The following is a 15,506-nucleotide window of genomic DNA, read 5'->3' as shown; positions in this document are numbered from 1 at the left end:
AAAGTACTTTAACCGATTCAGTTTTCTGATATATTAACGAAGTATAGTCATATTTCCTTCTCCAGTATCTTTTGGAATCTACTTAAATCGTTCATTCACACAATCATTACAGCCACTTAACCAATCAATGTTTACTTATCCCTGTTAGAAATACCTTTCCATTTTTTTGCAGATGAGTCAAACGAAGGGCTGATTGCCATCTTACGATCAACAAAAAATCAAATACATTCTCATCTCTTATTTGCGGCTAATGGGTCCTTAGCAAACAGTATTTATTCTTATAATGCTTGATTCATTTTTTAATGAATTTTTGTTTTGCTAATCATTGGGATATCCAGTCCATTCTGCATAACGTTCTCACTTTTTAGTATGTATTAACAAAAATCCCAGCATGATGTCATTATGGTTCCAAATCCTACTATTACAACCCATAAATTATAATATGTGTGGGTAAACATATTGTTAAAAAATTGCTTACAGGAAAAAAGCAAAAGTTAGTTACATATGGGTTGTCACTAATGATTAAGTATTTCAAAACACTGAGATTTACTGAAACATTACCCAAGGAACTGCTGTTGTACCTTTAGTTGTGTTGGCAATTTACTGTTACCAGTTTATGAGTCTTTACATTTTAACACAAAATCCTTCAGAAAAACTATTCCCTCATCTGGAAACAGAGTGAATGGGGAGTTTTTAGAAAATGTCTGCCATCAAAAGAATCAACAACAACTTGGGGATGCAGGGATGCACATACTTAAACGCAAGTAGCCAGCGGATACTGTGTCTATCAATTTAAACATGAAGTGGATCTGATAAGTGAGTGATGTGAGACAATAATATACCAAAGGTACTGACCTGGAAGTCAAGCTGGTTGAAGCAGGGGTGAAAGCAGCAGTTTGGAGAGTAAACACAAAAAGGAAGGAAATAGCAAGAGAATAAACGAAGGAAAAACATTAGTTTTTCAACATAAAAGTGAGCAGATGTTATATCAGCAATCTCTTGTCAAAAACAGAAATCAACAAATAAACGTTAGTGTACAGTGTTTCTAAGATGGGTGATGACCAAAGCAACAGCTTAGGAGGAAGTAAACATGTTGCTTATGTATGATGGAAAAGCTACCTTAGAATATGTATACATTCTCACGTGTATACACATACAAGTGAAACACTACGAAGCTGATGGCAGTTGCTAAGGCATATGTTTGACAGGAGGCATTCATGCTTGGGGAAAATAATGTTGCTTGGACCAACAAGGATTTGAGGATGACTCATATACAGCAAGTCATATTCACCCATGAAAAATAAAGGAAGCTCAATGGCTTGGCTAGATGTTCAAAGAATTTTGTCAGAGATTCTCAAGTACTGATCACTTACACTGATCAAAGACACCACTTTTTCCCATGGAAACATAGACCTTTCTAAAGCTGAGAGCAATCTTTTTCAGTCCCAAGAATAAGACCAATACTTCATCACTGAGAATAACCAGATGCATGATAAATATTTTTTTTACAAAAATATTTAACATGTCCTTTCAATTAGCCAAAACACACATACAAACCCTTATCTAATGCCAAACCAAAAAGAGTCCCCCAGAGCCATCACAGGTGCACATTCCTGCATCATTTTGCAAAAGGTGATTTATTTATTTTTTAAACATCAGAAATAGCTGCATAGTGATTTGGTATGCTGGTTTTTTTTTATTTCAGAGGGTTTTTTTCTCTTGAATTTTCTGCTGACATTTCAGTTGACGTCCCTCCCACTACCATACTATTGCATTGTTGTTTCAGTATGGTGATATAAAGGAACTGTAAGCTTAAGTATTTTGTCAAAATATGACAGAACATTCATCAGGCATTCGCCTTCACAGAGGCACAAGCCTCTCTTAAGTTGGAACAGCCTTACTCAAGGCAACTTGTGAAACATGAACTACAGCACTTGTTTTTCATTTCCTGTTGGTTGATTATTTATTTGGGGCTCTCAGTTTGATGTTATTTAGCACATGTCCAAGCGAAGGTTTACTGTGGAATTTCCCTGCCTTTGTATACTTTAAGAGAAGAAATTAACTAAAAAGCAGAAAAAGATGGCAGTATCATATGCAGAGACTAAGGTTGAACAGATTCGTGTCTGTGTTCAGTACATGTCTACAAAAGTAGACTATAAAGTCTATTCCATCAACTGCCCATCCAGATTTTTAAAAGAACAAATATTTTAAAACCTGCTTGCTTTTAGCAAAAGAGAGAGAGAGAGAGAGAGAGAGAGAGAATAATGTATTTAAGAGAACTTAAGAAATGATCATTCTTCCTTAAAAAAAACAACTCCCATTTCTAGCTTCCCCAAGCAGCTGAAATATGCAGCATTTGTTGTGCTCACTGGACATTGTGACCAAAAACCTGCTGGAAGCAGCAGTATACTGAGATCTTCGTAGGTAACTCTACAAATAGAAAAGTGGTTCTTCCCCCCATCCCCAGCAACCGATTTAGCAGGGACATTGTATGGGGGGAAATATGGCTCCCCTAAAAAAAGATTAATTGGAGCAGCCATCTTGTTCTTGATATAGCTATCCAGGAAGAGGCAGCATGTCATAATGTACTGTGACTTCAAGGGTTTTTCTGCGGCATTGTGGGAAATTTGAAATGAAGGACAGTTCACAGCAGCCTGTTGCATATCACAGCATAACTGCTGCTTTCCTTCCCTGCTGCTGCTAAGCCTCCTAAAGCTGGGCTACAGTAGATAATGACAGGAACCAAACATAGGATACACACAGAGGCAGAGAGAGGCTTAATTCCATTCTTTAATCAAGTAGCTTTCATGGGTCCCACACCCTTTCAGAATAGTTCCACAAGATGAGGAAGGTGGTGAACTAAGTTTCACAGGGCCCCTGTTCTGAGGTGGATTTAGGGCAGTGAGAGAGATGTGGGAGCATTGGGCACACAGCTGAGGCAGGCACCTTCTCAAAGCTCGGTAAGCACCTGCCCAGCTTCAGGAAGGAGGCATGAGGACTCTGGCAGGGTCCTAGAGTCCTATTGTCTCCTTCCCCAAGCAGGGCAAGTGCTTACCAGGTTTTGGGAAGGAGAAGGGAGGGCTCTAGGACCCCGACAGAGCCCTGTGGCTCCTTCCCAAAGCCCAGCACTTTGTTTACCCTAAGCCTGCACTGGAAGGTGTCAAATGTTAGGTTCCCACAGGACAGCATATATTCAAAGTTTGCCCCTGCCCTGTCTATCTTTCCTTCCCACCATTAGCAAATGAGGTACAGCTAATTGCATCTACAAGCTGCAGTTCAATTTTGGCAACAACCTTTACTGGGGTCAGTAATAAGCTGCACCTTCCTTCTAAAACTAAAGGAAAATTCAGTCATAGATCTTACAAGGATTTGCAGCTGTACGTAAAAGAACAGAGGTCATTCACAGTGATTAGCAATTATGCCCTTATTTCAAATGCCCTAGTTGGGGCATTAAAGAGAAACTGATGTTTTCAAAAAATGAAACAAAAAAAACCTTGGTCCACTCGTGGTGTTTTTTTCACCTTTTTCATGTTAAGGCAGAACCAATATGCTATTCATCTCCAAACTCACGTGTTTGGCTTTCTGTCTTCATTACATTTTAAGGCCAATAGTAATTCCATCCATCAGTAACTCAAAAACTCAAACCTCTTAGCTGTTTTAAGTCTATATGATTGTTGTGGAGTACTTCAGCTTGGTTTTCGAAGACTTCCATGCATCCCGGATTTAAAGTTAAAAACTATTAAGCATGCCACCATTTTAAAACGAAACACATTCATGTATGTGTAAAGAGAATCACATGGGCCAATAGGGACCCACACGCCTTGAACTGAATTGACGAAGGACAGCTCTCTCATCTTGCTCAAAAGAATTCATGAAGAAGCAGCTTTAGAAAGAGTCTCAAGCAGGTTGCCAGGAGCCCAGAGATTAAAATAACAGAAGAAAATACAGAAATGGGTGGCTAGAGGAGTGGGGAAGAACCATCTCTTGTACATTGCCTGGTCTAAAGGCAGATTGAGTAAGAGGGGAGGAGGAGGAGGAAATTCAACCTGGCAAAGGTTGGGGTGCCACAACTGAGGACATTTGCATTTTGGCTATCCACTAATTGGTACAAAAGCCAGTACCCAGGCAACTATGCCAAATGAGCCAAGTTGCCTCATCACATTGCTACAAATGGGAAAAGAGCTTGTATTGAGTCCCTATCTACTCCACTGGAAATATTTTCACATCATTCAGTGTGCAAGGTTCCTGGGTGACAGTAAAAGCAGGCTGAAGGAATGTAGTCCAGTTGAATTGTTTGAGAAATTGAAGTTAATACGTTTCCTCCACAGTGCAGGGAACTGCGTAGCCAGATATCAGTGCAGTCTGGACTGAGCATCGTAACCATTTACTGTCATTGACCAGACATATAAAGTCACTCAGAGATACACCTCACCACCTCATATTGGAAATATGCCACCCATTTTTATCCAGCTCTGTATACATCTGAGACTCATTTCTCTGAATGAAACTGAAGCACAAGCATGTAAAATATCCACCCGTTAGAATTCCTGCCTTTGCTCTCCAGTCTGTGACAGTAATTTTAAAATGGCTCTGTATTCTAAATGGTTCAGAAACTTCACATAAATCACACACACACACACACACACACACACACACACACACACACTTTGTTCAGGAAATCACATTCATATGCATGAAGAAAAGCATAAGGTCTTTTCATATATTGTGTCTGTCTGCAATTGATTATATTTTGCAAGTGAATTGCTTTAAAAGCTAGATGCTCTATTTTGCTAAAAATTCTCCCAGGCCGGAGGATACGAAAAGAAAAACCAGTGCCCTCTTCCACAGAGTGTTGAGTACTTGCCACACGCACTGATTTAATTAAGAGCTATTCCACACTTCTAGGCTACAAGCGAGTTAGAAAATAGCATTTCAGCTACACAAAATAGAAGGCAGGAAAAGTCACCTTGCGTATTGGGGAGAGAGGGGAGTCATGCTATGGCTCCTTTACCCTATTAGCAGCATTTCCACTTTTTAGCAACAATTTCCCAGATATTTCTAGCAGGAGTCACACAGTAGAAGGATGTGGTTTGCAAATACTTGTTATTTTAAAAAATCCTGCTATGGGACATAACTTTGTGTTCACGAGGAGCTAGAAGTCCTCAAAGGTGCACAGGCACAGAATTAACCATTTGCTTTGCAGGTATCATATTGTAAAGTTGTAGGCTGGAGTCCTAAAAACGTGGAACATATTCTGCTAGTCAGCACTGCTGAAGGAATGCAAAACAGGAAGTTCATAACCTATGACTGACAGGTCATAGGTCATCTCTACACACCGGCTAGGTGAAGCCATATATTGTAACCTAGAGAATCAGGGTCATAAGACTATAGGTGCACCTGTAGTCTCATAACTCATCCCTCTGACCCTTACAAGAGGGTCTTTAGGACCTTGGGCATGCGACTCATGTAGGCAGACAGCAGATGGAACAGGAGAATGAAGCAGACTGTGAAGGGTTTTATTCTAGTTGTGCTTAAGTGCTCAGTTTAAGTGCATTGTTTAGTCTAAGTCAGTGGTTCCAAAAGTGGGTGGTACCGCCTCCTGGGAGCAGAGGGATTACCCAGGGGGGCACTGAGAAGCAAGTAAGTGGCAGGGTGGCACTGAAGGTGTAAATGATTATCAGATTTTGAAAAGCTGGTATCAATGGATCATCAGTTTTGTTGAATTAATTAAACTAAACAATTTTAACTGGATTTTGAATAAATGCAATTAATTGTTACTGTTTTGACGTTTTGACGTTTATTGTGTTATCTTCTTATTTAGTGGGTTGTGCAAACCACTATTCAGGCATGGGGATGAATTTATGGAACCAAGGAGGCAGTGGCCCAAAAGAGATTGGGAACCGCTGGTCACGGCCTAGGACCCTCGTACCTAGGGGACCGCCTCTCCCGGTATGCCCCACGGAGAGCCTCAAGGTCCATAAACAGCAACACCTTAGTGGTCCCAGGCCCTAAATAAGTTAGATTAGCTTCAACCAGAGCCAGGGCCTTTTTAACACTGGCTCCAGCCTGGTGGAACGCTCTGTCTCATGAGATCAGGGCCCTGCAGGATCTGATTTCTTTCCGCGGGGCCTATAAGACAGAGTTGTTCCGCCTGGCCTTTGGCTTAGAGCCAATTTGATTCCCTCCCCCTCTTTCTTTTTCCTTCTTCTCCTGTGATGAGGCTGCATTTTAATATTTTAATGTTTCAATATTTTAATATTGTATTTTAATCTTGTTTTTAAGTTGTATTCATTCAATTTGTTTTTATTATTGCTTGTTAGCCACCCCGAGCCCGGCCTTGGCTGGGGAGGGCAGGGTATAAATAAAAATTATTATTATTATTATTATTATTATTATTATTATTATTAGTCCAAGTAGGCTCTGTGTACGTTTGTTGCTGCATTTTATGTCTAATATTTGCTGTACAACTAATAAAACTTGAAATCTTCACCCACAAGTGTGCTTATTGCCACCGATTTCCTTTTCTTGTGCGCTCACCCCAAATCTACTCCAGAGGGCTGGAGGGAAACCCAGTACAGATTTGGGGGGGATGCATTTATGAGTAAAGGGAGGGGACGTTCTGTTGCTCAAGTGGAAGTCCTTGCATTAATGGGACAACTTGGCTGGATACAACCCCAGGACTATTAATTATGTACACTATTTAGACAGTTTAAAGAATTTTGTTCGTTTCTTTGTAGTACTGCTACCGGGCATGTCATTTGGAGGGATGCCAAGAGCCCCAAAAAAAATTTCAAGGAGGGGATTGGGCCCCCTCAAAATCCCCCAGTGGCTGTGCACACATGCTGTGGGGCATGTTTGTGTCATGTGCACAAGCCACGAGGTGTGAGCGTGACATGTCAGCACGCCCCGTGGTGTGCATGTGCAGTGTGAGAACGCCACAGCGTGTGCTGATGTCGCATGGCCCTGGAGCCCTCAATAACGGAGACAAGGCAGCAGGCTTGACTGCTGCACTGGCCAACTCAGAGATTCAGAAGAGGGTGGTCTATAACATCTAAATAATCAATAATGCAGAGTTGCCTTCATCATCATACATGACTGAATCTTTTCCAGTTTTTCCAAATCAGTCTTCATTTGTAGAGTCTCATACCCAAAGCAGACATGCTGATTTTGTCTTGTTTCGTCAAGACTTGAATGCAAGCTTAAAAAAAAACACACAAAAAATAGCCCAGAAATAGCATAGCTCACAGATAGCATCATATTGTTGTCTCACTTGTAACTAAATCTCTTTCAACGAAGCATCATATTGGTGCCTCATTTGTATCTAAATCTCTTCAGCAAAGCACAAATTATTCAGTTAGCCAGTCTGTTACATGCTCATTTTGTTCTCTGTGCAAAACTTTACATTTTTGTTGTTAAAAATATTCCTAAAAATGTGGTGCTTTTTTTCTTAAAAAAATGTTTAGGGATACTCTCATTTTCCTACTCATTGAAATACTGCCCCTCAATGAGGCAAAACTTAGATTCACAAAATATTTAGGGGTATGCATACCCCTGCATACACCCAGAAAAAGCACAGTATAAATGTATTAAGGACCAATTTCTATTTTACTTCCAATATTCTATCACCTAAGTACCAATTTCCACTTCACCCGGTGTATTTTTTGTGTGTGTAGAGTACTTCATACTATGTATTGTGCAACATTCTTCCTTTCCCTTCCTCCACAACATAAGGAATAGGAGTCCCTTGCCTGCTTTCTTTTAAAGAAATATTGTCTTTCCAGAAGACACCAAGGGCTGCTCCTGGCCTTGAAAAATATCAGAACAGATATCCAAAGAATCCATTCACTGTTTGATTGCTTTTTCTGTTATTCTTCTGTTAGAAATATGTTGCCATTGTTTCTCATCAAAGGTGAATGTAAAAGGCATTTGTTGAGAAAACACAAACGATGAGGAATTTACCTTTCTAATTCAGCAATTTTCTTATCTTTGTCATTTTTTTCATTCTCTACTTCCTTGAGGATTTCTAGAAGTCTGTCAACCTCAGCTTGAGCTTTGCCACATTCGTCTCTATAGTAGGCTGCCTCTTTGTCAAGCTGTTTCATCCTGTCAGCAAATTCAGGGTTCATTCGTGCCTCCTCCTCAGCTTCATGAGCCTGTTAAATTTACCAAGAAAACAGAAAGAAATCACTACCATTTCAGGTAGCTTCACTTTATTCTGGAGTCCCAGACTTCATATGACGAAAGGATTTATGGGTATCCTGTTAGTTGGCAATGTTTTCTCAATGATTCCCATAACAAGGACATGTTTTTGGAGGGAATCCATAGCACCCTGGCTTAGGAAATAAAATGCTAACTTAAGAGAGAGAGAAACACTGCTAGGTTCTGACTCTTGTTTAGAAAAACGGTCCTGAACAACTTAATATAAACTAACATATAATATGGTTTAATTTAATAACTGCATTAAACAGTTTATGAACGATTTAATGCATACTGTTTTAGGTAGGATGAGAATGCATTTAACAGACAGTTTTACCCAAAATCCTTTCCCCTCTTTTTTTATTTCATACTGCCAATATTTAACCTGAAACATAAGAAGAAACAAGCCCCTTGGTGGAACAGCACAAATAAATATACCTGGCAAACACATGCATGGGTGGGTGGTCAGTTCACAAACAAGAAGGAATGCAATGAACACAACAGAAAACAAGAGTGCAAAGCCCACTCCTGCTCCCATTAAAGCTAATGGCAAAACCCAATTAACGTCAGTGAGAGCATGAATGGGCCAAAGTGTTTAAAACATTAGACTGAAATAATCACACACAGATGTAAACAAGAATGCACTGCAATGCTTAGCCTACCCCTTGTTTCCCATTATTCCTAATTGGCATCTTCAAAGAGCAGGCAGGGAGAAAACAAGTAGTTTAACCGCAGTGCACATTAAACACACATAATTCAGAGAACACTTTTTAAATGCACACACATACATTTTAAAGGATTAAGGACATTTAGAACTGCATGTCCTTCCGCTATCTAACAATATATAACAGATGCTGGGTTTGGGTTCAATCCACACTTAGTCATGCCTAAAGTAGACTCAATGAAATCAATAGTTAGCACTTAAATCCTGTTGGTTTCAATAGGTCTCCTCTAAGCATGACTAAGGCTGCAATCCTAATCCCACTTACCTGGGGCTGGGAGTAAGCCCCATTGAATTCAACAGAGCTCACGTCTAAATAGACATGGTCAGGATTGTGCTGTTAGTCTGGAGCCAAGCCTTCATTTTAATTTCCATATTTATATTTACTTCAGGGAATAAATAAGCAAGCAATGAAACAAGTGTCGGTTAAAAGGCAGCATGCAAGTTTAGATAAAAGGTAATACTAACATAAACTCCTCAAAGTTTGACATTCTTTGCAATGATTTAATCCTCTTTGGTTTTCAACACGTTTAAGTAAAACATTTTTATTCTGAAGAAATGTGCAAAAAAATAGGCTACTGAAGAACTAACGGCTGTTCCCCACCCCCCTGCATGTAACATATCATTTAAGCATGAGGATAATCAAGAAAATAGTTTCGTTTCAGTGGATTTCTTATTCTTAAAGAGATGTCTGAGGCCACTTCAAATGTGATGAATTTTCTACATAGACATAATGCATGCAAATAAAGTGTGTTTTAGTTATCCACAGCAAAAAGAAAAAAAAGAAAAACAAAACTAGTGTGTGATTTCTCATGTCTGATAATGTGCAAGTGGTTTGCAGACTGCCTTTTCTACACAGAAATGTTAATAATGTAGGAAAGTCACCATGTTTGAAGCAGCCCTGGGTTTAAACATATGAGGGGAGCATTTTCTACATAAGTAATACATACATTATGCACAAAGGGTACAGTCTACACATAGCCTCCACTCATTTCAGTGGGAGCTTGAACAAGGTTCCATTTGGTACCTAGAGAATTATGTCCATAACGTTCAATTCAGCTCCCTTTGAAATAAACAGGAGCTGTTGTATTTTGCAATGTATGTGAATTGACCCCTTAATCTTTACAAGGCTGGGCTCTATATGGAATTCCAAGCACTTCTGAGTGTTCATCACAGTCTGCCTGATTTGTCACTCCAAAGAGTAATCCACCATTAAGACGTGGCTTCAAGGGCATGGGGACAATGATGTGAAAAGGGTCTTGGAACTCCCAATGGGTTGCAATTCTGTGCACACCCCATTGAATCTGATACAGAGTCTTGTGTATGCATGAAGGCTTTTGCTATTGGTTATGAGATAAAAAGAAACTTTCCACCCTTCCCATAGCCAATTGAAGAAATGTCTCACAACAGAAGATTAATAGACCAGCTATGCCAGTTCACAACCAAAAGAGAATATATCTACACCACAAACTTAAAGCACCAACATAATAATATAACCATCATTGGGAGACTCCTCCATAGGTCTACTCAATAGATTCAGGGTGGCCAATGTTGTGCCCTCCAGGTGTTGTTGGATTATAACTCTCTTCATCCTTGACCACTGGTCATGCAGGCCAGGGCCAAAGAGAATTGTAATCGAACATCTGAAAGTTGCCATCTATCCCTACAACAGATCATGGTAGGCTCCATGGTAGTTCAAGACACTCAAGGCATATCCACACACAACGTTATAGTTGAGTTTAAATGGCCATGTCAGGGGCTGTTGAAAGGTGACTCAGCATCTACAATTCTTGCTGGCCCCATCCCAGCTGAATGTAAATGCAGCAAGGCTGAAAATTGCCTGGCATGGAGACAAGAGAGTGATGGGAGCACCAGCTCCACCCTTGCTGGTATATAAACAGCCAAAGAACAGCAGCAATAGCCTTATTATGGCCAGCATACTGAGGCACACAGTTGGGAGCTTTTACCACAGTGTGGGATGAAAACAAAACAGCTAGCAGAGAAAGCCTCAGCAAGGTGGGAGAGAAGTAATTGGAAAACTGTGAGTGATGCAACTTCACAGCTCTGAGGAAAAGGAAGAAAGTAGGAAATGTTTTTTGAGATGTTATTATACTGGAAGGCAAAATCATACAATTTGAAAGGTGGTGATGAGAAGAATCCAGGAATTCCTGAAGAAAGGGTGAAAGGACTCACTGGGTCTTCCTCTAAAACTCATTGAGTTAGATTTGGGGCTCTGAAAGAACTGAAGCCACTGTAATTCACTGCCAGCTCTTAAGGGAAAGAATCTGCAACATGTCACATACTTAACCTACCATGGTTTTCCTTAAAACATCCTGGAAACTTTGATTTGGTAAACAGGCACACTTGGAACTGAGATTGTGAGGATTAAGGCTAAATAATTATCCTATTTGTTGGGAAGAATACATTTTCAGCAGAAAACCTATATCAATGTGTGAGTAGAGCAAGTACTATATGGTGCATTTAAAATGGTAAGTGTAGAAGTTCATATCATAAATTGAAGTAACTTAGCATAATAAAATTCAGCTTTTTTATTTTTTAGCCAAGATATAGCCAACTCCTCGTGCCAAAGGAATTAGCAATTATTTTCAACTATGTCAACTCAAGTGTTGTAGGGTGACACTGAACGAAGTCTGTGGTGTAAATAGGGCAACATGGGGGCTTTCAATGGATCTAAATGATCTCCAGGAGATTGCACGCACAAACAAACACACAGACAAGAAAAAGCTTACACTGGTTTGTTCACATTCTCCTTTCGACAGCTAATTCACAACCATTGTTTGAAAAAAACAAGACTTTCCTTGTTGCTTTTTATGATCACATCAGTCAAGGGTCACGTAGGCAGTGTACTTAAAATTACCTGGTTGTCATGGCTGGACCATGGTGCATTTTGGATTTATTGTGGCAATTACTGTGCATTGGGAAACCAATGAAATCTGTTCTCAGAGACTTATGGAACCCGGTGGATTCCTGAATGCTCTGGAGAATTTTCCAGCGGGGAGAGCTAGCAATACTGCTGCGGCCTTGGTAATACTCTGGAATGGGGAGATGAAGCAGGCCATCAACATGATTGCTCCCAAGTGCCCTCTTTGGTGCTGAGGAGCTCACTTTGCTCACTGGTACACCAGGAGCTTATGAGTGATGAAACAGACTGGAAGACGACTAGAAGGCAAGTGGCAGAAATCTTGTGCTGAAGCTGACTGAACACTGGTTAGAGCACTGTAAGTGTGCCTAATAAGTTGTGAGAGGTGACAACAAAGGCCTACTTTGTTGCCTCCACTACATCCTCTACTAGCTAAGGGTGCCTTTTACCAGCTTGGGTTGGTAAGTCAGCTATAGCCATTCCTAGCTCAAGATAGCTTGACATCGGTGGTCCAGGCACTGGTAACCTCAAGACTGGATTAGCGTAATGCACCCTGTGTGAGGCTTCCCGTGGACTTAACCACCGGTGCATCTTGCAGAAGCTAAAATGTTGACTGGGGTATCCTGTCAACTCCATTTAACACCTCTGCTCAGGGAGCTGCACTGGCTGCAAATATGCCACTGGGAACAACTGAATATTGTACTTTTAAAGCCCTAAACAACTTGGGCCCAGGTTATTCAAGGGACTGCCACAACCCAACTGTGCCCCTCAGATGGGTCATCGCTTACAGCACACTTTCTTTGTATAAGAAATTGGACTTCCAGAGTTGCAGCTCCAGCCCTCTGGAATAAGTCACCCACATTTTTGTTTAAGACTTTTCCAGAGGTGTGACCCTGTCATTTATAGACTATTAATTTTGCACTTGTAGAGGTTGTTTTCCTGTCTTTAGAGTTAGTTGGAGTGGTTTCAATTGTTTTCAGACCTTTTATTGTATCTCACTGTTATATGATATTACATTGGTTCAATGGCTTTAGGCTGTAAAGCAGTTTATAAATTTGAAAAATAAAATTCACCAAGGGACAGGAGAATTCACTTCAAATGTCTATTGGAAGCCCATTCACACACAGGTCATAGTGAGGAAACTCCCCCCCCCCCATGCTGCCTATTCTGCACAGAGCCTCAATTTTTTGTTTCTTATCGCTAGGAATGTTTTGTTTAACTGCTTGGAAACCAGAAGAAAAGACAGGAAGACGAGAACTTTAAGCTCTCCATCTTCTCTTCAGTTACTCTTCTTCAATCAGCAAGCCATGCCAGATCACCTTCAACCAAATTAACCTGTTCCTTGAATAATGCTATTATGTGGATTAAAACACAATGCACATCATATTTTTAAAGGTATGTTAAAAAAAAGACTGTTCAGCAATTATTTACAGGCACAAGACGGTCTAAACATTTTTCCAACTAATTTCCAAGCACCTTCATTGTTCCACAAAGTATTCACTGAATGAACTTAACAGCGTAATCGAAATCTATAATGACACAACTAAGAAATGGAATGACTATATCATTGAACGGTGTGGTCCATAAACGGTTGTGTGGGTTAAATGTATCTCTTTTTCGCTGCTGCCAACATCAGTCTTGGTAGCCAAGCCCATCGGTCAGTGGAATGGCTGCAACCAGTGCTATTTTTCTACAAAAATATGTGCCGGAACTCACCCTGAGTGCCTCCCTTGTTCTCTTACAATGGCATTGGCACCCACCTGAGAGGTGCTGGGACTGAGTTCCAGCGAGTTCTGGCTGAAAAAAAGCCCTGGTTGCAACTGCTGTGGCCAGTCGAAGCAAGCTTGGGAGAAAGATGCACGGTTGTGTTGGGGTCAAGATCTGTCAGTCTTCAATTGTCCATGCTACAACCAGTGAGTTGAAGCTTTAGTGCAGTACAGTCAGTGTGGAATCATGACCTAAGCTACTAGAAAAGGAGACCCATACATAATTTTAAACAATTGCTATTAAATATATCATTTGCATCTTTCCAGATATTTATAGAAAGCGGGTGTAAGAATACAACCACGTTGGATCACAGAATTTTAAAAAATGACTGTATAGAACATATGGCTTGAATTGCTGAGTATGCCCATGTCTTGGAATATGAATTGTCACAAATTTTATTATTTTACAATGAATACTCAAAACAGAATGTCATGCTTCACTGATCACTGGTTTATAGGAGGAGATGGGGCCATATGGAGGAATCAAAGAGGTCAGTCCTTATTAATGAACTGGCCTTCAATCTCTGTATTAATTAAACATCTAATAACACTACACTTTTACTTTAAAAATGATTATTAACATACTTTCCTATTTTAGAGCAGTGACTCTCCAAGTGATACAACCTCTTGTCTAAGACCCATTTTGTGTTTGGGTGTCTTGAACCCTAATTTGCTTGCATGCACAGGGAGTAGCAGAGTTATGTCTCCATATCATACAAACTTACTATATACACCAATATTACATAATTGTGCCAAATACAAAGAAATTGAAAACATGTGCTTTATTAATTAGCATGCGATGGGCACTGTTTAGTCTTCTGCCAATGGTACATATACATAAGAACAGTACATCTTAACTTAAAAGAGTCAAAAGAGCCATATAATGATGAATAAATAGAATGAGACAGCAGAAAGATACATGCAATAAAATACTTTAGTTAGATCCTTCAAACTATTGATAAATAATACAGAATTCAAGAGAATGTTAACGTTCAGTTCATTATTAGTTAATACCTCAGACTGAGTGAAGGAAGTAATTTTAAACTTGCCTCCTTTGTATTTGCAGTGTTGAACTTAGAAGCTGCATGTTTCTTGTCATTAGTCCTCAATTTCCACAGAACAGCTGGAAAAACATAATCTATCAAATGGATAGCAATGTTTTAATGTAGAACAAAAATAGTTCCTGCAAGGTACTAATTGCCTCAGGGCAAATTCAGGAACTCTAGAAGATATTGTCTCAAACACTATCATCTACAAACCAGTAAAGATGGAAGCTATGGCCAAAATAGCTCTAAACCGGGAGATAGTGGAATGTCTGTTCATTTTGTCCATATTAGTTAGCTATAGATATTCACCAGGTAATATCATACATGGATGGAAGTCAACACCAAGGTTTCACTGGCTTCAATTAAATCAAAGGTTTACCTATTTATGGTTTGTCACAAAGGCTGCTTGTCAAGTATTGTTGTTGCTGCTGTTGTTATTATTATTATTTCTACACTACCTTTCATCTGAGGATCAGATACAAAAATACATAACATAGTAACAAACAGAAACAATAAGCACCGCCCCCAACAGTTTAAAAGACCATAGATTGATTAATGAGCCAAAGGCCTGAGAGAAAAGGAATGATTTTACCCGGCACCCAAATATATGTAATGAAAGCGCTAGGTAAGCCCCTGGGGGGAGCATTCAAAAAGTGGGGAGCCACTACAAAAAAGGTCCATTCTTGTGTTGCTGCCCTCCAGACCTCTTGAGGAAGAGGCACACGAAGATGGTTGCCTCCCCCAATGTTGTGTACAATGAGGATTTCAAGTGTGAAATGCTTTTAGCCAGTGGTGTATTAACAAAGCCTTTCCCAACACCACCCACCCAGAGAAAGCAGAGGAAGTCCTGCATATCTTTGCCAGTTTTGGGATGCCGGCAACTGGAGAAGCTCATG

General features: G+C 40.0%; 1 protein-coding gene across 12 annotated transcripts in view; it reads right to left on the bottom strand.

Moving 5' to 3' along the window:
• Positions 1-15,506, bottom strand: part of ERC2 (ELKS/RAB6-interacting/CAST family member 2) — a 512,280-nt gene that overhangs the window by 266,147 nt on the left and 230,627 nt on the right. For 4 of the 12 annotated variants that reach the window (XM_083602950.1, XM_083602958.1, XM_083602953.1 and 1 more), the window contains 2 exons: positions 7,960-8,153; positions 856-867 (listed from right to left, as the gene is read on the bottom strand). In XM_083602950.1, the coding sequence (XP_083459076.1) occupies positions 856-867; positions 7,960-8,153 (206 nt within the window). Of the gene's footprint in view, positions 1-855; positions 868-7,959; positions 8,154-8,858; positions 8,889-15,506 lie in introns of all 12 variants that reach the window. The other 8 variants (XM_083602952.1, XM_083602954.1, XM_083602947.1 and 5 more) reach the window with 3 other exon arrangements.

The sequence above is a fragment of the Podarcis filfolensis genome (assembly GCF_964270895.1).
Source record: "Podarcis filfolensis genome assembly, chromosome: 2".
NCBI classification, from domain to species: domain Eukaryota; kingdom Metazoa; phylum Chordata; class Lepidosauria; order Squamata; family Lacertidae; genus Podarcis; species Podarcis filfolensis.
This window is presented reverse-complemented; position numbering and strand designations above follow the sequence as displayed.